This window comes from Bipolaris sorokiniana, assembly GCF_000338995.1.
Source record: "Bipolaris sorokiniana ND90Pr unplaced genomic scaffold COCSAscaffold_8, whole genome shotgun sequence".
Classification (NCBI taxonomy): domain Eukaryota; kingdom Fungi; phylum Ascomycota; class Dothideomycetes; order Pleosporales; family Pleosporaceae; genus Bipolaris; species Bipolaris sorokiniana.
Window position 1 is genome coordinate 17,005 of NW_006911902.1, and position 24,139 is coordinate 41,143.

At 49.6% G+C, this 24,139-nt stretch overlaps 9 protein-coding genes across 9 annotated transcripts; 3 read left to right on the forward strand and 6 right to left on the reverse strand.

Moving 5' to 3' along the window:
• Positions 1-1,981: 1,981 nt before the first annotated feature.
• Positions 1,982-2,725, reverse strand: COCSADRAFT_26733 (uncharacterized protein; the record flags this gene model as incomplete). Its single annotated transcript, XM_007702139.1, has 4 exons — positions 1,982-2,119; positions 2,168-2,351; positions 2,385-2,452; positions 2,495-2,725. 4 exons carry the CDS (start codon positions 2,723-2,725, stop codon positions 1,982-1,984), a joined length of 621 nt encoding a protein of 206 aa, XP_007700329.1.
• A 1,635-nt stretch (positions 2,726-4,360) lies between these two features.
• Positions 4,361-6,714, forward strand: COCSADRAFT_143289 (uncharacterized protein; the record flags this gene model as incomplete). The annotated part of the gene is made up of 3 exons (XM_007702318.1): positions 4,361-4,813; positions 4,870-4,910; positions 4,962-6,714. The coding sequence occupies exons 1-3, from the start codon at positions 4,418-4,420 to the stop codon at positions 6,712-6,714; spliced, it is 2,190 nt and encodes a 729-aa protein (XP_007700508.1). The 5' UTR covers positions 4,361-4,417.
• Positions 6,715-6,762: 48 nt separating this feature from the next.
• Positions 6,763-7,957, reverse strand: COCSADRAFT_160790 (uncharacterized protein; the record flags this gene model as incomplete). The annotated part of the gene is made up of 3 exons (XM_007702319.1): positions 6,763-7,388; positions 7,444-7,870; positions 7,928-7,957. The coding sequence occupies 3 exons, from the start codon at positions 7,955-7,957 to the stop codon at positions 6,763-6,765; spliced, it is 1,083 nt and encodes a 360-aa protein (XP_007700509.1).
• A 1,203-nt stretch (positions 7,958-9,160) lies between these two features.
• COCSADRAFT_143293 (uncharacterized protein) lies at positions 9,161-10,910 on the forward strand. The gene is made up of 4 exons (XM_007702320.1): positions 9,161-9,465; positions 9,534-10,359; positions 10,412-10,592; positions 10,650-10,910. The coding sequence occupies exons 1-4, from the start codon at positions 9,228-9,230 to the stop codon at positions 10,728-10,730; spliced, it is 1,326 nt and encodes a 441-aa protein (XP_007700510.1). The 5' UTR covers positions 9,161-9,227; the 3' UTR covers positions 10,731-10,910.
• Positions 10,911-10,970: 60 nt separating this feature from the next.
• Positions 10,971-12,893, reverse strand: COCSADRAFT_37155 (glycoside hydrolase family 31 protein; the record flags this gene model as incomplete). The annotated part of the gene is made up of 1 exon (XM_007702162.1): positions 10,971-12,893. A coding segment is annotated over exon 1 (1,739 nt), but the record flags the coding sequence as incomplete, so codon positions are not given.
• Positions 12,894-13,955: 1,062 nt separating this feature from the next.
• COCSADRAFT_90999 (uncharacterized protein) lies at positions 13,956-15,648 on the forward strand (the record flags this gene model as incomplete). The annotated part of the gene is made up of 2 exons (XM_007702321.1): positions 13,956-14,478; positions 14,549-15,648. The coding sequence occupies 2 exons, from the start codon at positions 13,956-13,958 to the stop codon at positions 15,646-15,648; spliced, it is 1,623 nt and encodes a 540-aa protein (XP_007700511.1).
• On the reverse strand, positions 15,582-17,990 carry COCSADRAFT_37157 (uncharacterized protein; the record flags this gene model as incomplete). The annotated part of the gene is made up of 5 exons (XM_007702163.1): positions 15,582-16,736; positions 16,787-17,205; positions 17,252-17,267; positions 17,323-17,453; positions 17,599-17,990. Coding segments are annotated over 5 exons (1,922 nt in total), but the record flags the coding sequence as incomplete, so codon positions are not given.
• A 337-nt stretch (positions 17,991-18,327) lies between these two features.
• Positions 18,328-19,701, reverse strand: COCSADRAFT_37158 (uncharacterized protein). The gene has a single exon (XM_007702164.1). It carries the CDS (start codon positions 19,626-19,628, stop codon positions 18,396-18,398), a length of 1,233 nt encoding a protein of 410 aa, XP_007700354.1. The 5' UTR covers positions 19,629-19,701; the 3' UTR covers positions 18,328-18,395.
• Positions 19,702-21,827: 2,126 nt separating this feature from the next.
• Positions 21,828-23,956, reverse strand: COCSADRAFT_37160 (uncharacterized protein). Its single transcript, XM_007702165.1, has one exon. The coding sequence runs from the start codon at positions 23,894-23,896 to the stop codon at positions 22,001-22,003; it is 1,896 nt and encodes a 631-aa protein (XP_007700355.1). The 5' UTR covers positions 23,897-23,956; the 3' UTR covers positions 21,828-22,000.
• Positions 23,957-24,139: the final 183 nt, after the last annotated feature.

The window sequence follows — 24,139 nt, forward strand, 5'->3', positions numbered from 1 at the left end:
GACTGAGAGGTAGAACTGTGTTGTCTTTGTCTCTTTAGTATCGACGCTTTATGATAAATTGGACTTTTATATGAGAATCTCTTAAAGCGGGGGGCATTTATTATATCAATAAGGTTGTGTTAGGGGTTAGGCCTTCGCACAACTAGTTCGCGTTGGTCTTGATCTTGGTCATTTATGTTAATGTCTATCTTTAGCTATAGCTGTTGCAGTGTCTACAATAGACTAACCGTATCTTGCCTTTGATATCAGATTAAAGCCCAAATCTTCATCAATTATATTGTACATATATCCTCGTATCCTCTCTTAGAAAGCTGAAATTCTTATTCCGGGTCTAAGTCGCAATCTCTCCCTTCTTTTCTGTCCTAAAGATTCTTGGTAAGGTGACGCGCTGCTGCAGATAACTCCTTGTCGCTTGTAGGAGTCGTCAAAGGCTGTCCGGTTAAACTTAAAGGCGGGGTGACGTTCGGAATCTGCGCTTTGTCTACTTACGATATCGACATAGCAAATGTGTGCAGGCACCCAGGTAGGAGATGCAGAAGAGGGTGAAGTCAGTTCCAACCTGCTTTGCTCCAAAAAAGAAGGCCCGCAGGATTAATGCACTCTTTATTGGCTCAGAGTCTAATATAGGTTATGGAGGTATCCGTGATGTAACGAGTATCTTCAAGGTCCTGCTCATAATGCAGCACAATGCCCTTCAGCCACATCACGTTATGTATCAAACCAGGGAGCAACATCGATCGAAAATTTTCCGACCTCAAGGCAAGAAACGTCAATGTATTACTTCTGAGTCTACATTGTGGAAGAGGGAGGGTAATATTACACCGAGAAGGGCTCTGCTCAGTAGCTTTAGCTCAACTAGGATAACACGGCTCTGATATCAAAAGACGCCCCTGTGATCTCCTCTGTCGCTGAAGAGATTTATCCCTGGAAGGATCATATTGTGATCGTTTCAGCACACATTGAAATGTCCATTGTGGGCAATCTCAAGAACTTGCTTCGCCACTTGCAAAATGATCACATATCACTACCGCAACTCCCGTATACCACGACAGCTGGATGATAGCACCATGCTCACAGAGTTGCACTTGCGGGAATCTCGATCCCCGAAATTCGCTCAGCAATCAGCAAAGCATCAGAGAATGGGAGCGTAGATAAACCGACCAAAGAGGAAATTAAACATTCTCTTCGCCTTCATGGGCCAAGGCTCGCAGTTCCTAGGCATAAGCAAGGGCTCGTATAATTCCGTTTCAAGTTCAACAATAACCCTAACCCTGTTCACAACCTTACGTCCAAGTTCGCTAAAGAATATACAAAATAGAGTAGATATATAACCTATAGTTATAGCTCCATTTGCCCAAGGTCTACCTGATGGCCCTCTGAAGGTTGGCTTTGCCGGGCCTCCAGTTCAGAGTATCGTGACACGAAAGTAGTCTGGATATATTTTACTACTAAGTCTGGTACTGTTACTGTAGGGAAATGTTCTCCCTCGCCTTCACGCGCGATATTTGTAACACTTGTTATTCGTTTCGCCCACTCGAGTGGCTAATCTATCGTTAGTCCTTATTTATGAAGTTCGAGATTATCAATTCGCCACATAATTCAAGCTACCAAGTCCCGGATATAGTCTTAGGCCTCCAAACTACAACACACTTGTTGGCACTGTAAAGTTCCTATCTAGTAAGAACATAGTACTACTAAATAACTCCTAATAGCACCCGATATAACTATACACCCCCTGGTGTCATAATAGTAGCGGATTGGTGATAATCTCTGCTTCTCCCTACGATCGATCGTTCATCGTCGAAGAAAGATAATATACCCACGCTAGAAGACCCGAGGGGCTATCAATCATCGCATACGCTGGAGATGATAGATATGTTCATTATATCGCCCAACAACCATTGTGAGCATCAAGGAATGAACTCAACGACCCAATATATTAATTTTTCTCCTCGGACGTCTAATACGAAGCATAACGGGCCTAGTCACTAGGGCCAGGAAAAGTGATATAGAAATCTGTTACATACTGCATAACACTCTCAGCAGGATTAACCACAAGGCCCATAGCAATTGTAGTTCCCAGATCAGTACTATACACAGCATATCTCTTGTAGCCGAGCTATCACATTAATAAAGCGAATATAGTTGCGTATTCGGTGCTACTAACGCCGACGCGAAAATTGTTCAATACAGAGGAGAAGCCAAAGTCAGGGATATCGGGCGCGATAATGTGGAATGCAGGTTCGCTGTTATTATCTGGAGAAACAAGGCTAGGTATTGTAGATACCCATTTAAGAGCGGTCGATGGCCAGCCGTGGAGGAGAAGGATAGGAATTACATCAGGCCGTGAACTGCGTTAGTAAATGAAGTGGAGGTTTACAGACTCATTGTAAGGTCTATTAGGGGGCGGAACAGTAATATAGAAGTTTGAGAAGTTCGTGTTAATGGAGGTCTGGATAGTCAGTCAGTCGTACTCTTCTACCCAGTATCTTACGATTAACTTTGTGTCTGTAGCTAGAAGACTGTCGAACCATGCTAGGGCTGAGGTATTAACGGTAGAACGGAAGATACTAGCTTTCTTACGGGGCGATTCAATCACGAATAGGTCAATGCTGACATTGTAAGGACGAGGTTGGTAGTTAAGACTGACATCCCTCAACGGAGTGGTTTGGAGCGTGGCAATGGACAGGGAGATAAAAGGTAAGATTCGCTTTAGAGAGCACATGGTTTGATATTAGAATGAAGCCTTTCTAAATATCTTGGATATGTGTCGCCAGATCAAAGCCAGTGTGTTTATATTGGAAACTTCTCATTGACGACTTTATATTGATATCTATGTTTGTTTGTCCCACATCTCTCGACCCTAATTTAACATCAGCGAGTGATCACCTTGAAACTTCTAGTCATATTTGTAATCTTCGTGCAATTTTACATGTAGCTGCTTAGAAATCTCACAAAAATGACATTTCGGACCTGTTTTTCAGTGCAAGATTCCTCCGGCAGTCAGTTTAGGGTCTTATGCAAGCTTATTGCATCAGATGAGCAGATATAATGTGGATCTTATCACAAGATGTCAACAACGGCAAGCAGTTCTCCCGGCTGACATAGGCAAGCAACCTGGCAAATCCAAGTCTACACTCCGTACAGTAGAAGACCTGGAAGACGATAACTAATACTATCTCTTTCTTACTTCTGCGTCTGGGTCTGGTTCTCTATGAATTTGTCATACTGTGTAAAGTTGTGTGATATTGAATGCATATGTGCAACCATCTTCGCAGCTGGGACCGGATCTGTGTTTCCCTTGTTCATCATCTGGAGAACTGGGTCTTCCGCAGCCGTCTTAGGGTCCGTTTAACACAATCACCGCATGTTCGCCGTAGAAATTAGATCCGTGAACTCTCTGTATATCTTACTTCGGATCTCGCTATACTTATCCGAGATTGAGTCGTCTGCCTACCCAGTTGCGGTGCTGATCAGACAGTCAAAGAGGCCACCCACATCAGCAATTCCTCCTGTCAAGCATAGACCGCTAAACGGGTTGCATACTGGAGCAGCTGGTAGCAATATTTTCTTCGAAAGTGTTCAATATCGGGAAATACTCACGGTGCGCGGAACCTCCAGCAAGAAGCACTCTCCTAGGGAAATCTCGGGACTTATCACAGTCTATCGGGTTTGTCGATTACTTTGTAGGTCTGCTTTTCCCAGACGGTAGGGTATCCGAAAGAAATTTCAATCCTGAGGTAGCCCGGTGAAAGGAATTACCTGTGTCCTCGGGCTGTGTGTTGGCGTTCATGTGCAACCACTTCTTCTTATCGGGCCAGAAATTGCATCTGGCTGGCCATAAAATCTTTCGTTTCTCTCTCTATGCGTCCCACTTTGCTATCGTGTTTCTCTACTTCATCTGTTACACTGTACTGCTTGATTCCTGCCACGATACTCTGAACCGGCGGATAACCCTCGGAGATCCATTGGGTGCCCCTCGGGCCAGGGCAGTCCCAGTCACGTGCATAGGGTATATAGTCTCGTCCGAACCTAAGGTCACTCCTTAAGGATTCGTCTTAATTCACTTCAACTGATATACTTTGTGCCTATCCGCGAAACACCTCACAATTCCATAGTTGTTTACTTTTAGCTTTTTCTTGAGGGATATAAAACTATAGTAGTAAGTATCACAGCTAATCTCTAAAATCTGGTACTGTGAGAAGCATTTAGTGAGTAGGTAAATTGGACGGCAAACGCCGAGTTAACGCCGATACATCAGCGATGATTACGTATTAGTGCAGTGTTAACTAACTAGTTATCTGATGAAATTTATCTTTCCCCGCCATAGATCCGAGACTGCACCACTACGGCTTATTGTCCTGCAACGCGTTCTTTCTCGCGCATTCCTACCTACCCAAACTCCAATTTCGCACTGATGAATGTAACGTATGATTTCTACACGGGACACGACTGTCCTTTGTCTTGCGAAACGACAATCAACTACGTGACCTTTAACGATAGCAACCCTCTACTGCCTTGGAAAGTAAACGCGTGTCGCAGCGACTTGCGCATTACGTCTCTATATCTATGTTTCGATGAATTCTGCCAACGAGATGGCGCAGTCGCGAGTTGGATAGAGACTCAAAGCCTGTGGTGCTCCCACAATACAAACGTCACATTACCTTCCCTGCAACACGTTTTGGATCAGTGGTCACCAGAGGCTAAGAACAAGGTGGAGAGATTATCTGCCACCAACGCCCTGGAGTTTCCATCCCTAAACCATCTGGTGATACCTGAACATGACCTATTTAAGCGAGCATACACCACTGTGGTACAGTATCCACCTATCTGAGTGAAGAGGGCCGTGCTAATGCGTTTGTAATACAGGAAACTGCTAACTGGGAGTACAAAATACATCTTGTATACGGGTAAATGATCCAGCTTATGTCCCAAATACAGTCGCTGACACAAGTCTCCAGGTGGTACATGTACTACTTTTGGATTATAGTAGTCCTTATTGGCGTCGCGAATCGTCTCTTATTGTTCGTCTACAAGCGTCGATCTACGGAAACGCCATACTTGAGACTTCCTAGGATCCAAGAGAATCCTAATCGAAATATGCGCACTGCCTCTGCTTTCATTTTATCCTGGCTGCGACGCAATCTCATAATACCAGCTGCATTTGGCAACCGCTGCGCGCGGCCCTATGGCTTGTGCACCATACCTCCTCGGATCCAATCACTTACCATTTTTCTGTTTGTTATATTCAATATAGCAGCTTGCAGTTGCTCTTATCGGCTCACCGAAGGGAACCTCTACTGGCCAGAGAAGTCTGCACAGCTACTACGCTTCGTGTCGGATCGAACGGGCATTATATCTCTCGCCAATTTCCCTTTGCTCTGGCTATTTGGGATGCGTAATGATGTTCTCATTTGGATAACCGGGTGGGGGTTTGGAACGTACAATGCGTTTCATAGATGGGTTGCAAGAGTCGCAACTATACAGGCCATATCACACAGTGTGGGATACACGGTGATGATCCTGGCGAGTGGAGGTTGGCCAAGCTTTTCCCAGTACTGGAAAGAGCACTACTTTTGGAATGGCGAAATTGCAACCATTGCAATGTGTACACTTGTTGTTTTTTCGGTGTATACCATTCGCCGCCAACACTACGATTTCTTCTTGGCCACGCACATTGCGCTTTCTGTCGCAGTATTATGGACCATGTATTACCACGTTGAGATATTCACTGCCGGAGAGTGGAACATATTTATATGGCCTTGCGCTGCATTTTGGATCCTCGACCGCGCTTTGCGTCTTGCTCGGATCTTCGCATTCAACCGTAGACCGCTTGACACTAATGCCAAAGCGACTTATGATGCATGTAGCAACCTCGTACGTCTGGATGTGGACGGCAGCAAGAGTTTATTAGCTCCTCGACCAGGATTATACTATTATGTCCATGTTCTTGATGACATACGATATGCTCATCAGAGTCACCCATTTACGCTGGCCTTCGTTTCGCCTGATGCAACATCGTCAGCGATCACATCTCTAGCGCCCCTATCACCTAGCCCTGAAAACACAGAAGATCCACCAGATTCCTCAACTGAGTCAGATACACTCTTGTCAAACAACGTACCAAAAGCTTCGTCTAATTTGGTGTTTCTAATCAGACCTTACAATGGGTTCACATCACGATTGAGATCAAGTTGCCTGTTACATCCAAGAAAGATCCGGGTTCTTGTCGATGGGCCGTATGGCCATGTCGCCCCTCTGCGTACCTTTGCGAACGTGTTGTTCTTAGTCGGGGGTACAGGGGTCGCGATACCGCTATCACATCTCAGTGGACTTTTCACCGGTTCATCACAGGTCTTGCACGTAAAGATAGTATGGGCAGTTCGTGAACGCGCATTTCTCACCACACTGCTCCGTGATTTTCACAGCGTGTTGGGCAACAAGAGGATTGATATGGAGGTACATATCACGAAGGACGTTGGCCATGATGATGAAATATTTGACAAAGACCTCAAGAATGTCAAGATCGCGACCCAAAGACCCAATGTGTACCAGGTTGTGAAGGAAGCAGCAGAGAATGCACGTCGGGTATCACTAGCTGTTGTTTGCTGTGGGCCAGCACTTATGGCTGATCAAGCAAGGAAAGCTAGTGTACAGATGTTAGGCATGGGCCATACGGGTATAGAGTACTTCGAAGAAAGCTTCAAATGGTAGAAAAATCCGTGCCTACAAGGTGGCATACTCCTTGGACAAGACATCATATTAAGCTTCATTCTCTTTCAGGGTAACATACCACTGCGCTACTTCCTTAACGCTCTCGTTTAACCCCCTGATATTGTCGCCTTGAAGGAGTAACTTTTCAGTGAGCCTCGACTCGGCGCGAAACGGCATGTTGATAGGTACTTTGCCTCGCCCAACCTTAAACAACCCTGATTTTACCTGGCTTGGGAAGTCTTTCTCAACCATATCTGCAGCTGCATTCCAGATCTTCTGGCCATCCAAGCCCTCTTGCACTGTCCCGGCAGCAACAAACCACTTTGGAAGATATTTGCTTTCCACCTTGACTTCGTTCAAAGCCTCGATGTGCACCTTTGCACAGTCTTGCACGTGCACGAACCCAAATGCATATCGCGGAGCCACGCTGTCAAAAAGAAGCGCTTTACTTTGCCGATCAAGGTGAACATAAGCTTCAGCAGAAGTGCGACAGAACTCGGAAGGGCCAATTACCGTCCCTGGAATGACTTGAGCAATGGAAAAGGGAAGCTTTCCACTGGCCTGGAGATCCGCAAGGAACGCCATGCATTGAGCTTTGCCAGCGCAGTATGCGTGGTGGGGTGATTCTAGCGGCGGTCTATACTTGAGCGAAGTCGGTGACACTTGTACATGCTCTGCACGGCTCAGTAAGAGAACGATTGGTGAAAACAGCCATGGGGTGAGTTTTACCGTCCATTGTATGATACATGCGTGTGCCCAGCGTGTCCCCATCGGCTGCATCAACCAAACCTGCACCGGCTTGGGTGAAGACAATTCTCCTCACTGTAACTGACTTTTGTGCGGCCTTGATTAAGCCCTTAGTTGAGTTAATGAACGGACTATAAATGTCCGTGTCTGGGTGCAGATGCAGCAACGGCCACACACCAGCTACATGCACAACGTAATCCGCACCAGCAACGGCTTTGTCATATGCACCATCGACCGCATTGTCTAGAACAATGCAGAACTCAAGAAGGCTGAGGTAAGGTTGAACAGAAGGCCCGGATTTGATAGTTTCAATGGCTGATGGGCGGCGTACAACGCAACGCACGCGATAGCCTATTTGAAGGGCATATACGACGCAAGCGTAGCCTATAGTTCCATTCGCGCCTGTTATCTGCGAACTATGTCAGCTGTGCAAATTCCATAGGGCGTATTGAAGAGAGCGATATACAGTCACAAGGCCACGGTCTCCATCCAACATGTTGATGCCTTGAATTTGTTGACTTTGGTTAGCGCAACTGCAAAAACGATTGACTCTGCAATACAATGAATGCTTTTCCTAGCGAGATTAGTGTTAAACCAGTACTGACTCTTTTCTTCGTACCTAGAACAATCAGTGGAGCTATAGTTTCCAAAGCCTTCTGCTGTTGAAGAATAATTCTTAGGCTAGTAGAGTCATATGTAGCGTGTACATGCATGTGGGGCTGATTACGAGCACACAGCACTATTGCGATGGATGATGTTAAGCCGAGGCAGTTGGCGATGCTAACCAGTGCGGGATGGATGGGCAGCCTTGATCTTCCGATTATGTTTCAATTGGGATTATGGTGGGGTGGAAACCGGGTTTTCGTTTTTGGCGCTCCCCACGTTGTCGCCTAAATCTGCCGACAGCCAGTACTAGGGAAATGCACTAGGAGTACCTTGTCGATTTTCAAAGCGTACTAGATGCAAGATGATAGTACATCGTTGCACTTGAGGATATTTGCTCGACTTTGGAGTCTCAAACGGCAAAAGGAAGGCATGAGTGTCATGTAGCTCTAGCAATGATGGTTTTGATCCATGACTGGATGAAGCTTTTGGATCGACAGACGTTACAAGGAAGAGGGCTCAAAACAGGATGTGATTGTACGAATAGCAATTGGAATGTGAGAAGACATGGGGACTCGCATTCGTCAAGTTTTATATATAACTCAATTTCATAGGCGGCCGCTTCGTCCCTGCTAGAGCCGTAAGAACATAGTCATGCCCAGACACGTGATGGAGTATACTACTCTACTCGGTGGTATATCTATACCAATGCAAGAAAGAACTTATTCAATCTATTCCCACTCAATAGATCAGCGCTAGTATTGATGTGCACATGGATGGAGCACATTACTAAGATTCCCTTGGCTGATTAGACGCATCCAGCTGCTCCATGGCTCTGTCGTCAGTACCAACTCGACTCTCGGAAATAAAGACTCAGAGCATGACAGGGATCGGGCTGGAGCAGTCTGATGCTACCACATGCATATAGTAGTAGGTACCATGTACCCGAAGCTGTGGATGAAGGAAGGCAGGATTATTTAGCGTCCCAGATGGCAACGGCGGCCCCACTGCACCGACGTCACTGTCACTCTCAGGAACGCGGCTGGTTGAGAGAGCACGTGCACAGCAGGAACAATGGCGACAACGACGGCAGCAATGCCAACCTTCTTCTTACTACTACCACTGTTGTTGTCCAGTCGGCCCTTCCATTGCCATATCCAGCCATGGGCATCGCCATCTCCGAACTGATAGTTCCCTTCATCGGCGCCCTGCAGGCCGCCCTCTCGGTCCTCCTGACCATTGCTCTGGGCGTCGTCGCAGCACAGTGCAATCTCCTATCACCAAATGCAGCAAAGGAGGTTTCCAGATTGTGCGTGCGCATGTTCCTCCCTGCACTGTTGATTTACAAGATTGGCGACAATCTGCATCAAGACACAGGTCTGAGATACGTGCCAATCCTCAGTAAGTTCGCCAACCTCCCGTCGCAGTTGAACGCGCGCCACGCACCATTGCTCACCGCTGGCACACAGTCTGGTCCGTCTGCTATACCCTCCTCTCTCTTTTTGTCGGCCGTATCCTCACCCGCTGGTTCAAATTGCCAGCTTGGGTAGCGCCCGCCATTGCATTCAACAACACGACATCTCTCCCTCTGCTTCTCATCCAGTCGCTCAAGCAAACACGAATTCTCGATGCCATCCTCATTGCCAGCGAATCGGGGAGCCAGGCAATGGACCGGGCCGAGTCGTATTTCTTGGTTAACGCCATGGTCAGCAACTCGCTTACCTTTGCACTTGGCCCAAGACTACTGAAACCCGGCGACGAAGACGGTCCGGAGAGTCAAGACGACCATATCCGAGACGAGCAGGCTAGTGATTCCGACGAGAGCCATGCTAGCACTGCAGACATGGAGAGGGGCCCACATGGCATCGTCAATGAGGAGACTTCGCTACTTCCTCGTCGCATCGTAGAACGAGCAAATCGGATAGAAAAGAGCGGATATCTCAAGACACGCGACTGGTACAGGAATCTCTCCCCATGGCTCCAAGAGACACTCGACATCACTTGGCAGTTTGCTAATGCCCCTTTGATTGGTGCCCTTGTAGGTGCCATTATTGGTTTGACGCCTCCACTCCATCGCCTCTTCTTCAGCCCCAGCAACCAAGGCGGATATCTCAACGCTTGTCTCACAACCGCTATCAAGAATGTCGGCGAGCTTTTTGCTTCGTTGCAAATCATAGTCGTTGGCGTCAAACTCAGCAAGAGCATGGTGCGCATGAAAAACGGCCAAGACAGCGGCCAGGTAGACAAGGCGAGTCTAGCGCTTGTGCTTGTTATGCGCTTCATCGTCTGGCCTCTGTAAGTTTCGCATTACCTCACTTTGTAAACCTCATTCGCTGATAAACATTAGCATCAGCATTCCTCTCATATGGGCACTTGCATCCAAAACCAGATCATTGGACGCTGATCCTATGCTCTGGTTTTCCATGATGCTGATGCCCACAGGGCCACCGGCTATGATCTTGGTTGCCTTGTGTGATGTAACGGGTGCTGCCGAGTCCATGAAAATGACTGTTGCAAAATTTCTCACCGTAAGCACCATCGCCACCGCCAACCCCAGCAGAGAACCTCATCTGACCAATCTCTAGATCAGCTACGCAGTTACACCCATGATATGTTTCGCAGTTGTTGGTGCTTTGGAAGCTACTAAGGCCGCAATTAAGTCGTAACTACTTGAGGGGAAGAAATGATGAAGATATATCTGACTGTCAATCAAATTACTTATCCCCCGCAACAATACCACCAGTCTACACAATACAGTTTTCATTTCCATGGCTTATAAAACTTTTATTACGTCTACCACAAAATACTTTCTTCGTCAATGGTCAGTTTTACAAGTAGCAATCATCACACTTTTACTTATTTATGCTTCAATGACAACTTGGCATAGGCTGGCAGCGGCAAGACATGAAATGCTAATGCTATTGGACATCATCAAATCGTATTGAAGGTTCTTGGTCTAATGTTTTTTTATTCTAGCAAGTTCATCAGTGCAGCCGTCGATTACTTACCACTCCTTTCAACCACACCCTTCCACCTGGTCCTCCCCTTTGCATCGGTATCTACCTTCTCAGCCTTGTTCCCGTTGAACGACACGCTTCTCGAATCACCTCGAGGCAGGATAATCTCCAATTCCGACCATGCCGGCTCGAATCCTTGCTTCAACTTCTCTTCATATCTGACCAAGACCTCGCTTTCCGACGCCTCGTACTTGACGACAAACACGGAAATCTTCGCGGGCGGCGGTGAAACACCATCGTCTTCGTACCAAGTCGTTGTGTAGACTTTGCCGTTTGATGAAGCCTTTGGTGGGAACACCTCGACAGCACGGTAATCGTCGCGGGCAAGGTTCGCAGGGTTACTCTTCTCCCCTACCGAAAGCACTTGCTCTGCCCTCCCAACAGGAATCGCCGATCCAACCTTTGCTAGTACAGGGATGCTTTCAGTCCACTTTGCTTGGATATCGACCCACTGCCCAGCCTTGTAGTATGTCTGGGGATCATTGTTTAAATCGAGGAACTCAGCACTGGGATCCGAAGCATCTTTAGGGAGATACATCTTGGCGCTCTCGGCATTGGCTTCGAAAACGCCGCCTACCAGCAGTGCATCGCCAAGCCAATATTGTGTCTCGCCGTCTGTCAAGACCTTATTGTTCCATATCTCGGGATCCGACTCGTATCCCCAGCCAGTCCATCGCTGTGGAGGCGTTGCCGTCATGTGTGAATGCAGGGCAAGCGAGTAGAGGTACGGAATCATTTCGTAGCGACGCTTGATGGTGTCTCTAACCAATGCCGTCGTCTCGGGATACATCCAAGGCTCAATCACATCGCCGACGCTGTTGTCGTTGCCAGTCTTGAAACAGTTGATTGCGAAGCGAGGGCTGTAGATGCCTTGCTGGCACCAACGAACGAGCAGTTCGGGCGATGGTTGAGGGCCTTCAAAACCACCAATGTCATGGCCGTAACATTGCATCAGACAGACGCCGGCAGTCAGGGAAAGAGCATTGGCACCTTTCATGCCGGGCCAGGAGGTCACGTTGTCGCCACTCCAGGCACTGGCACAGTATCGCAATGTCCCGGCTGTGGCACTACGGGTCAAGATAAAAGGACGCTGTTCCGGTTCAACCTCCAACGAAGCATCGTGAGAGGATTTGCCCATGAGCTCAGTATTTAGTGCCCGTCCCCAGAACCCAATCTCTTGGCCATACTTTTCATTCTTCGGCTCTTGGCTAACCGAAGGCTCGCTAAGTTCACATTGCCACCCGTCGTGAGGGATAGTGTACTCATTGTTATCATTCCAGATGCAATCAATTCCTATTCGCTTCAGTTCGCGAATGCCTTCATACCACCATTGATAACCAGCTTTTGATGTAAAGTCAATATGGCCGCCAATACCACTTTCGCCACCTCCGGCGCTCCAAAGACGAGCTTCAGCCGGCGCTGTTGTAAGTGAATCGGTGAAGAAAGCATTGGCCTCCTTGAGCTTTTGGTACTCTGGGTGGCTTCCCAGCACATACGGCTTGACGTTTGCGATGAGTCGAATTCCTTCTTTGTGGTATGCATCAATCCAGCCTTTAGGATCTGGAAAGCGATGTCTGTTCCACGTGAAGACATTTCGTGTCTTGGGTTCGGTCTCTGCAACCGTGTATCCAGAAGACATTTGCATACCCGAGCATGGAATATCATGCTCTTTCAGCTTTCTCGCAAACTCCATCATGCTTTGGCTCGCAGGGGGGTCGTCCGTCATGGAGTACTTCATTCCGCCAGCCAGATAACCAAATGCCCATCGCGGCACCAGAAGGGGATATCCAACAAGATCTGCGTAGATGCGAACAATGTCTGGTAGTGTCTTGCCTACAAGTAGATACTCTTCAAGACCTCCATAGTCCTGGCGGTAAACCTTAAAACGACCCCACATACCATCCATTTCCGAGCCTACCGAGTAAAACCCACGTGCATGTGATGTGGAGAAGATGCCGATACATCCATCTGGCGTAGCGTTGATCAGAAGTGGAATATGCTTGTACAACGGATCCGTCCGGTACACATCGTAACCGAAAGAGTCGGTTGCTGATAACACAAAGTGGCGGTTTGAAAGATCCATGGGTGCTGGCTTCTCGCCAAGTCCAAGATGGAGTGTGCCATGATTGTACTTGGTGTAATGAGAAATGCCAGGTCCATCAGCAGCGTACGATCGATTGGGAAGGTCGGCATGGATTGGTTTTTGTTGACCAGAAAGAGTCAGGGAGACGAGCGGGAGTCCGCTTTCCCAGTCAACTTGAGCCGTGACACCGTCGACCTGAAAGCTTTTTGCAGCTGCACCAGATGACAAGACTGTGGCGTTGGAGTTGTCCACAGTCTTGCTGGGAACCGGGGCTGCTCGATGAGGTGGCAGTAGATGTTTCGGTGAGGTAAACGTTGTGCGAAAGAGTCCCGGCCGTATCGCATCGAATGTGAATTTGAAGTCTCCTATGTTTGACTGTAATTCGACGCTCGCATTTGATGTTGCCGTGGCAGCGCCGGCTTGATAGCCGGCAGGAACGTGCTCAAGCATGGGCATGACGAAACACAAGCGGGCATCAACAAGCGGTATGCTCTTTTTGACCACTGCCCACACAGTGACTTGGAATTTATAGCAAGGTTTGACGTCGGCGTTTGATCGAAAGCCCCATTTCTAGTTGCCGAGAGGAATGGAGTAGGTTTGTCACAAGGCCCGTTGGGTCGGCATCTTCGGCCGACACCTGTGCTCCACTAGTCTGGAATCAGACAAGGTTCACATATGGGGTCCCCGTGGGGAAAATGATATAAGTGCTGTTGAGCAGATCGCCAGCAAGTAGTGCCCCCAGTATTCAGGGCGCTATCTTGTTTGCTTTCATCGTGTCTCACAAGCCCGACATGGCCGCAACTACCCCATCAGCAGCAGCAGACATTTGTGTCAAATCCAATGTCGAAACTACAGAATCGATCCACAAGCCAACCGACGAGAAGAACCGCAAAGGAAAAGACAAGGCCGCTGAGCTGCTCGCCTCAAATGAACGTATTGTGGTTACATTGGAGGAGAATAAGCGTGTGCTGAAGAAGATTGATCTCATCATTCTGCCCATCCTGCTTAGTGTCTATTTTCTCCAGTCCCTCGACAAGACCACTCTCTCATACGCATCCGTCTTTGGACTCATCGAAGATGCAAATCTCGATCCAAAGTCACAGCAGTATTCCTGGCTAGGAAGTATCGTTTACATTGCCCAATTGGTGGCACAGCCGCTCGTCGCCTTCTTGCTCGTCAAGATGAGAATGGGAAAATTTATTGGCGCCATGGTCTTCACATGGGGGTGCATTCTTTGCGGTATGGCAGGTGCAAAGAATTTCGAAGCACTCATGGCGACGCGGTTTCTGTTGGGCGCCTTTGAGGCTGCAGTCGGTAAGCTTCTACTCTATATACACAAAAACCTGTCGTCCTTTTCAACTTCATTTGCTAATGTCTCTGCCAGCTCCTGCTTTTATCGCTGTAGTCCAAATGTGGTACAAGCGCGGCGAACAAACTAACCGAAATGCGGCCTGGTATGCCATGCTGGGCATTGTCAACATTCTTGGCAGTCTGCTATGCTATGGTCTCGGACACATCGACTCGAATCTTCTTCACTCGTACCAGATCATCTTCCTCTTTTGTGGACTCCTCACCGTTGTGGTGTCAATATTCGTTTGGTTCTTCATGCCCGACTCTCCCATGGAGGCAAAATTCTTGACCGAGCATGAAAAGCTCGTCGCGGTTGAGCGTCTGCGCATGAACCAGATGGGTGTTGCATCTCGAGTTTGGAAGTGGGACCATGTGTTCGAGGCATTCCTGGACATCAAGACATGGCTCTGGTTCTCCATGTTGACCGCCATCAGTATTCCGAGTGGCGGCATCTCCGCCTTTGGTCCATTGATCATTCAGGGTTTTGGTTTCGGAAAGTTTGAGACTATCTTGTTCAACATGCCCTTTGGCGTTGTGCAAATCGTCGCGACGGTTGGCGGTGCTTGGCTGGCAACATGGCTCAAGAAGAAGTCGCCTGTCCTCATCCTGCTATGTATTCCGCCCATTGTCGGCATCGTCATCCTCATGGTGGTTGGGCGCGGTGCTTCAAACCGCGGCCTTCTGCTCTTTGGATACTATATGACATCATTTTATCCAGGCATCTCGCCACTCATCTATTCCTGGTCAGGCCAAAACACGGGTGGAGACACAAAGCGCAAAGTCACTACCAGCATACTATTTATTGGCGCCAGTGCAGGAAACATTATTGGGCCCCAGATCTTCAAGCCATCTGAAAAGCCGTACTACAAGCGTGGTCTGCGTGTGTGCCTTGCCCTCTTCATCCTCATCATTGTTTTGATCTTGGCAGCAATGCTATGGATCAAATTGCTGAACCGCAAGCATGCCGCGACACGAGAGAGTATGGGTAAGTCGGCCGTTGTTGTCGACACAAGTATGGGAAACGCTGTTGAAGGGAGCGCCGAGGAATCCGAGAACGAGGCAAGCGGGGTGGGTGACAAGGCCTTTGACGATGTGACCGACCTCAAGAACGAGGATTTCATTTACATCTATTAAGACGACTAGTTGCACATGATGATTCATAGATATTTCTTCCGTAATTAAAAAGAGGTAAACACTGCAATACATCCCCTGCCGATGGTTATTTGGTATATAGTCGAATACTAGCTTGAGTGTCAAATCAGAAGAGACTGTCAATGTTGACGAATAAATCCTGCCACCCTAAAGGCATATGTTTAAGATTGAGCCCAGGAAAGTCCCACTCGAATACGAATTCTCGGGGCACATAGCCCTGAAATTCTGTTTCAGCAGCACCACCATCCGTCCCAGACACAGGTGACGACTGCATAGCATGGTTCTGTTCAACAGAGTATTCTCGCAATGCAGCCTCGCATTTCTCAATACTTGTTTGAAGGATTTGGAAGTATGCAATATGTCCTACCGTCACAGTCTTGAGTTCTTCAAGTACCCTATGAGCGTCGCGGAGAAGTGCCATGACGGACGCGGCAGGATCGCGGAGGAGAATGGCCAATTTGAGTACGAGCAAAACGGAGACTGCGCACTTTGCCCATACGTAATCCAGAGTCCATCGGAATGTACTGAGATAGGTAGAGCCAATTGTGTGTGTCGAGGACGCCGGCGAAGCATCTGGACTCGATGTATAGGACTGCAGCATGTAGTGTAGATGTCGACTTGCTGCGTCTTTAGCTCTACGTATAAAATTCTTCTGGAAGTCGGTCATGAATGCAATATTTTCCACGCCAGATGATGCCACAGCCTTCAAGTACAGTGTCATCATGGCCCATTCACGCTGGATGTGGAGGTTTTGTAACGCCATTGCTCGTCGATGTGGCACGGGTTCTGCCAAGATGATGTTTGTCCATTCATCCAGCCAGAGCGTCAACTCTACACTAGCCTCGTCTACCGTACTTCGGACTTTATTTTCGTTTTCTTGGAGAAGAAATTCATCCGTGTCTCGTCGCATGATCTTGGTATATGCTTCTGCACGAATCAGGTTGAGTTCTACCTGGGAGAGCAGCCGAATATCGACTGATGTACGCTCAGGGTGCTGGAGAAGGCTTCTGATTTTCCTAGGGGAGGTTTGGAAATTCAAGCCCGGTAACTTTCCTCCATCTAGCGAGAAACTGCGGTGCGTCAGACAGCCAACGTTAGATATGACCGGAATAATGCTTACAAAAGTTCGAGATTGCAAATTCCATGCCAGACTCTGGACAGACGGTACAGTTCTTGCTCATGGCTGTTGACGGCTCCAGAACGTATTTGGCCTTTTGCAATCAGTTGATCGACGATCCGAGGCAGATCAAGCTGTATGGCAAAGCGAAGGGCCGTTGCAATCAAGAAGAAACCATTTTCAGAGTAGGCAGCTACCAGGGTAATGGCCTGTATGTCCTCTATACTGGGTATACTCTTGTTGATGAGTAGGTTTGTAATGTGATCGCGAACCCTGGATTGGAGCTGGCGGTGGATGGTTGCATTGAAACCTTCTTCAGCACGACAACCGATGCTGACTATGGCATCGAAGAGGACAGCGCTCCGTGAGGATACAGAAGTGATGGTGTCATATCTCTCACAAAATATCGGAACGAGGTATTGCTGTGCTGCTTAGTGTCATGTTGTTGCGAATAGAGCCATGGCTTACACTGCCGGAAAAAAAGCTAGACGAGGGTCAGCATGATGAGTGGGAGCAAAGGATTGAGGGGGTCTGCCTACCTCTGGTACCAGTGAGCGGCTTGGTCCCAAGTGATGAAGCCTGCATCAACGGCACTGCCGATTGCGCTGTGCCCGGCCGGGGAACGGGGCGTGATTTCTGCAACAGTCACGCTTGCGTTATCCATGTGTAACTGGATTGGGAACCGAGTTAGCGACATGTCTTTATCCCTCCAGCCACGTGGGGTTTGGACTGTCTTGCAGCCATCCCGGCACCTGTCTACTGGGCCGGGACTTCTTCGAGAAGCATCACTAATGCATGTAAGAGCCATCACTCACGCTAGTCCTGGGACCTGGTGTCTCCCTGGTGCCGAGCAGCTCGCGCAGTGCAGCCATATCGGCTTCCAACTTCTCGATGCGGAGTACATTCTCGTCCTTGACTGCGTCAAAGTACTGACAGGAAGCACTATTCCTTTCGCAACGTTGACAGGGGCGATTCCCGTCACATCGCACCTTGGACGTCCGGCAATTGACACAGGCATTGATAGCACGACGTTTGCGCGGTCGTGGTGAGGCGTGTGCATCCATCGGGAATCTCGCGCGAGAGGAGAAACCATGGCGGACTGACCCGGTTTTTAAGGTCGGGGTAAACTGGGGGTGGACCGAGTGGAGAAGCGGGGGAAGAAGGGATGCATGAGTCGTGTGGTTTTGGTGGCGGATGGCGACCATCGGATCTGGTCCTGGTCAGGTCATCCTTCGCGCAAGGCTAGTGTAGTGTAGACATGCTAGACAGTCAATGTGATGGAGCAAATTTGCTTCCAAGCCCCGCCGGAGCCGCATACCATGCAACAACAACAGCCAACCGTCTGATTATAGCGAGCCGCGCCAAGTCCCTACTCTTCTGCTCCGCTCTGCTCCACCTGCTTTTCTGTCTGTCAGGCCACTTGTTCGGCTGTCGCTTACGCCACACTGCTGGTAGCAAATCTACGTAAGTACTAGCTCGGGGTACTGTGCTGCAATCATCTTGGTCAAGTCGGAGCCTTTCATATATATTAGCTACGGCAGTGTCTGGAAGAAACAAGGACTCGTGGAATCTAGCATTTCTGCTGTCTTTATTGAAGCTATCACGTCCCATTTCAGTTGGGGGTCACGTACTCATTAATGGTAGGCGCATTTGCCAGGTCAGGAGCCGTATCAAAGTGTGCTACGGCCGAGCCATAGCTGGCCTGAACAGCCTCAGTTGCATAGACACGCATCTCCTTCTCGTAGGCTACTGTCACGCCCGTCCAACTATCGCCGTCGCCGCGCTCCCACGCCTCTGCCATTAATCGACCCAGCAAAGCCGAGTCGCGCATCGCCGTATTCGCGCCGTTGCCACCTGCGGGCGTCATCGCATGCACAGCGTCTCCAATGACAGTCACTCGAGGCTCGTTAGGCCATGTAGGCACGCCGTCTGGCGAAGAACAAGTGATTTTCCAAAAGGCAGCCTCGGCCTCGTTCATATTGTCAATGAGCGACTTCACGCGCGTGTGCCAATGCGAAGTAAGCGACTTTGCGATTTTTGCCGCTAGTGGACCAGTGATGGTGTAGTTGTCGTTGGGTGCATCAATGACGCCCGGTGACCCGCCCATGGTCCAGCCAAACTCAACATCTGGATTGTCCATATCGCCAGCACGCACGTTGGTGATTAGGAAGACCTTACCACCATTTGGCTGTGAATCAGTGTCACTGACGACAAAGACGCCCTCGCCTAGGCCTTTGAAAGCGGCCGTGGGCGCCTGACCATGTATTCCTCGCGAGCCCAAGTCGTAGACCTTGATGGTGCCATTCGACAGTTGGCCTGCGACTGCACTCTTGACGCCCTCACCACCTATCAACATAGAACCCTCTTCACTCTGGCTTCCGTCTGCAAAAACAAGGCGCACCCCGTCGTCCGTCTTCTCATAGCCTACAATTCGATGGCTCCATCGTACATTGTGTTCCAGTCCCTCTAGAAAGATGGTACGCATGTCGCCTCGCGAGATGCCCACAATCTTGCCATCTCTGCTGGTCAACGGCCCGTTGTTGTTGACAGGTGGCTGTCCTCCCGTTAGTGTCTCGCCCGTCAATGGGTCAATGGCAGCAAATCCCGCGCCGCCAGTCTTGCCGCACTTGTCGTAGAACTTCTTGAAGCCCTCGGGGCCGAGGACATTTTCTATTGCGTCCAGTCCCTGGCTGGACAGGCGCAGTCGATAACCCTGTGCTCGAAAAACAATGGACGCGTCGCGCTCAAAGACGAGGAATGGAATCTTGGAACGGTGCAGCGAGTGGGCAAGGAGAAGCGAAGCAAGGCCAGCACCAGCAATCAGGACTGGTTTGTGGGAGCTCATGGTGGGATATGTAGCCATGCGAGAGGTGCTGCTGTTCTCCGGAGCAGCGACATGACTGCTGATATACCAGGCGTGTTGGATGTTGTGAGAAGTGTCATGTATGGCGTTGGGTACATTATTTGGCAAGTGGGGGCCAGTTCGGGGATTCGGAACCCCAACTTGCGTCGCTTGCTAAGCCGATGGCTAACTAACTAACTAACTATCGTACATGGTGATGTATAAGCAGCTTTACATGATGCAGGGCCCAACGACGCAATACGTAAGCAAATCTTGATAGTTACCGAGCCAAGCATTAGAATTGTTCGTCTACGCGGTGCAGGTATGTTGTGGCTAAGCCACGGGCCGCGGAAACTGCGGAAATATGACCGTCGTCCTTGGTTAGACATACTAGTAAATTCTTGTATCGTGTTTTTGTAAGGACGGGGAACAAAAATGAGATGTTGAGTACTGGATGATACATCTCAAACACTCATTCTGTAGCCTACAATACGTATGTACAAATGGTCTATCAGACTTTGGATCACTCAGACGATACGCCCTCGTAATGTGGTTAAAAGCTTGAAATACGTGTACAATCCATACTTTTTTGATATTGTTTTGGAAGGATACAGTTACGGTCATAGGCCACAGCATTTGGACTGTTATCCCGGAACCTCAACCTTACTATTCACAACCACATGTTTATATAGTTTGTTTATAACCTCTACCTATGTGTACTACATATCTGCAATATCAACCAGCCGCCGAGACAACCACTCGGTGACCTTTTTAGATGATTAGAATATATGGATTTCACGATAGCTAATCAAGTGGAGCTACATGTATGCTATTGTGCAGATATACTATTATTCTAGGTCGGACTCTGGCGACATGTCAATTTCATTGGTCTCTAAGGTTGGTCTCGGCAGTGTCCATGTCAGCTTACGCGTGGGTACGTGTGCCCGATAAGCCTACTGATGAAGTAGCAGTATGTATGAATGTACATTGTGCACAAAGCTGATGGTCGAGGTACGGGATCCAGGGATTCTCGTACTTGAATGGCATGTGAAATTATAGTGTTGTAATAGTAGTTAGGTAGGTCAGTGCCTCTAGGGTGTTGCTACATTTCCCTGAGCATTCGGATGCTACTTTGACTCTATTCTTCTTCTCCTGGGACGCGAGTCTTTTCTAGGAAAGAGATCGAGATGAACAGGAGCATGTCAGGAGCGGTAGATTGTTGGTGGGCAAAACATGGTACTGGTATATGCCGGTAAATTACCGCACAGATGCAGTGCTAATCCGTAACGGGCACAGTATTGCGAGAACCTGTTTTGTGGGCTGTGAGTAACCTGAATGTGGATGCTATTGATACAAGGCTATTATCGATATTTCTGCAGGTCTAGTGCAGCCGGGCGTTAGATCATTCCGTGTACGTAGCGTGATGATACATACGTATCCTGCTCAAGCATGTGATTTTGGGACTAGATAGGCGAGATGCGGCGGGGCTATTGTTAGCAGCGACGTCGGTTTAGTTGCTGCATATGAGGCGGCGGTAGCCCAGGCGACGGCAATGCATTCAAGAGGGTCCAGGGATTTGTCAAACATAGTTTGCATGTCACAACCGTAACAACTCACAATGTGTGACAGGGACGTTGAGTTTTGGTCAACAACAACGCTAGCGGGCTGTCGGCGGGCTGATTGAAGCGAACGAGTCGGTTAGGTAATTACTTGGGTGGCAGCAGGGATGATACCGGGATACAAATGTTTGTGAAACATACATGTACACAAACAATCAGTCTTGTTTACGCAGCTCCCGAGCATGTAAGCTGTAGTTTGGGCAACGGGCACTGTCGTGTTGTCATTGTCATCAAGATCGGACCCACCGAAGCGCCTACCGCTGTTTGTTTGGATCTGGTCGGTTCAACACGCGACGATCCAGGCTACGGCCAGGCCAATGCTGCGACTGGCGGCGAGTCCAGCTGCAATCGGTGAAACACTGGTAGACATGCAGAAGCGTTGATATTTCCATAGACATGGCAATGCTTACGGTTCCAATCCAAGACATCAGACAGTCTGCAGGGGTGAATAAATTGACTGAGACACCCAGAGATGGATCAATGCACGTGTATAGTGTGGTGCTTTCTTCTTAGCAACAAGAAGCAGAGATATAGCCTTTTGAAGTAGACGGGAAGGATGCAAACCTAAAGAGCACATCGGATTTGATCATCCGTCATTGCCATTCATGTCTATTTCAATCGTAAAATGGCGTCAGTGCGATGCTACAGCAAAGCCTCGAATCATGATGAGGCCAGCCACAAGTCTACTCGGGTATGTCTAACTATATATACAAAACTTTTGGTCTTCTCCATAATCGTACACAGTGACATTGCCTCTCAAATAAGCGCTTCGCCCCTGAACATGGCCTCTCGGACTTCTCGTACAACGTCTGCACGGTCGCCTGGCCCGAGCAGTACAATACCTCTTCCACGTCTGCCCATTCGGCCTGTGCGGCCAAGGCGGTGGATAAAATCGATGGTGGTGTGGGGAACATCAAAGAGGATGACGTGTCGAACAGACACGGTGTCAATACCTCTTGAGCCGAGATCAGTTGTAACAATGACCTTGGTGTTGGGCAGAGTGCGTTTGTTCGCCAGTGTTGAGTTGATGGGTGCTTCATCTCGAGTCGGTGGCGAAGTGCCGAGTGAAGCATCGCTAGTAAAAGATTTGAGAATCTTTGCTTGTCGCGAAGGGTCTGTGTCGCGGTGGAAGGCTAGGGCATCAACGCCCTTTTTGACAAGGTATTGTGCCACCTCTTCAGTGTCCTCGCGCTCATTGACAAAAACCAAGATGCGTTTTGTTGGTATTGCCTCCTTGCCCTCGGTGGGGTCGTAGTCAGCAGATGCTCTGCCAATTTGCCATATGGTGTCTGCACAAGCAAGTAACTTGTTACCGCGGTAGGGATCCTTGTTCACGTCCACGACGCCCAACTGCACCCTGCGGGGAATGGCGTGCAAGTTCGGGGTGACGAGGCGGTGCATGTCAGGAAACTTCTGTGCAAGGTACTTGTCGAGGTATTTGGGAATGGTAGCCGAGCATAGAACAAGCTTCTTGAGGGATGGAGTGGCCCGCTCGAGGATTTCGGTTGTACTCTCCTTGAAAGAGCGGTCGAAAAGGGAGTCTGCTTCGTCGCAAATGAGATGGGTAACGCGGGCAAGGATGTTGGGGTTACTTTGGGCAATGCTGGCAAGGAGCGGCGGGGTGCTGATGACAACATCGACGCCGTTGGGGTTGAAGAGCTGGTTACGGATGACAGTAGCAGACAACTTGGCAGATATGGGCGCGGCACGGAACTTGATCGCATGCGAGAGCGACTTTGCGACAGCGCCGACTTGTGCAACCAGTTCGGCGGAAGGAACGAGGATGATGGCCCGTGGGCGGGCTGGGTCAACGGCCTTGTTGATCTCTGGCTCCTCGGCAGCAAACATGTCGGTTCGCTTATCGTGCTCTTTGGCAGCCGCAGCCGCCTCTTCAGCCGCCTTGTTTGCCTGTTGCTCGGCCTCGTCCTTTTCGCGCATCTCTTCTTGCTTGATGGCGTCCAGGGTAGGGAGAAGGTATGCCAGTGTCTTTCCAGACCCCGTCTCGGCTGCGAGCAAGAAGGCGTCGAGACCCGTCTTCTTCGCTTTTACTTTGGCGCGCACAGCTTTCTGCATGCCGAGCAGTGCGGGTATGGCGACAGCCTGTGCCGGCGTGGGATTGCGGTACTCGAGGCCGGGCAGCGCATCGTTGACAGCGCGCAGGACGGGCTCGGCGAGGGGAAACTTGTCGAAGGAGTCGTACTGGTCCATGTTGCGCTTGATGGCGGTGCGGTCGCTATAGGGAACCTGGTGCAGCGAGCTCTGCATCTTGAGGGCGTGGAAGGGCTCTGTCCTTGGCCTGGCCCTGCCCTGGCTGCGTCCTGTGGGCGACGACGGGCGCCCACGTGCCTCTCTCTGGTCGCGCATCCGTTGCAGGCCCAGCGGCGCTTGTGTGCGGTTCAGGTAGGAGAAGGCATCGGCGGCTTTGTTCTTAGGCTTGCTGTCTGGCGTGCGGGCGACATGTTCTGACAGCACCATGCGCGAGGGTCTCGGGGCCCTGGATGGCGACAGCGACGACGACTGGCGGCGGTCGTGGTAGGCGGCATACGGGCGTGGGTGGTGCAGCAATGATAATGGGTGGCGGCGCAATGGCGAGGGGCCCAGCAGCGCCCTCGGGCCGCACAGCGGACAGGGAGCGGGCAGCCGTGGCAGCATCGTCCGTGGTTTTGGTCGGTGTATTTTTTTTGGGAGGGAGGGCAATTTTTTTCCCAAACGGGGCAGACGAGGTGACGTCGGGCGGCACGGGCGATGTCGCGATAGAAGTGGGCGCTAGGCGCAGAGGGCTGCCATTGCTGCCAGCGTGCCATGGACAGGCGGGTGGGCTCCAGCCACATGCGGCTCGTTACCGCAGCAACACCACCCAACACCCGTCTACCCCGGCTATCAACACCTTAGATA

Coding starts and splice junctions, on each gene's coding strand:
- COCSADRAFT_37158 (XM_007702164.1), bottom strand. CDS start 19,628: ATGAGCTCCCACAAACCAGTCCTGATTGCTGGTGCTGGCCTTGCTTCG.
- COCSADRAFT_37160 (XM_007702165.1), bottom strand. CDS start 23,896: ATGCTGCCACGGCTGCCCGCTCCCTGTCCGCTGTGCGGCCCGAGGGCG.
- COCSADRAFT_143293 (XM_007702320.1), top strand. CDS start 9,228: ATGGGCATCGCCATCTCCGAACTGATAGTTCCCTTCATCGGCGCCCTG. Junction 10,360..10,411: donor CGCTTCATCGTCTGGCCTCT/GTAAGTTTCGCA, acceptor GATAAACATTAG/CATCAGCATTCCTCTCATAT. Junction 10,593..10,649: donor CTGTTGCAAAATTTCTCACC/GTAAGCACCATC, acceptor ACCAATCTCTAG/ATCAGCTACGCAGTTACACC.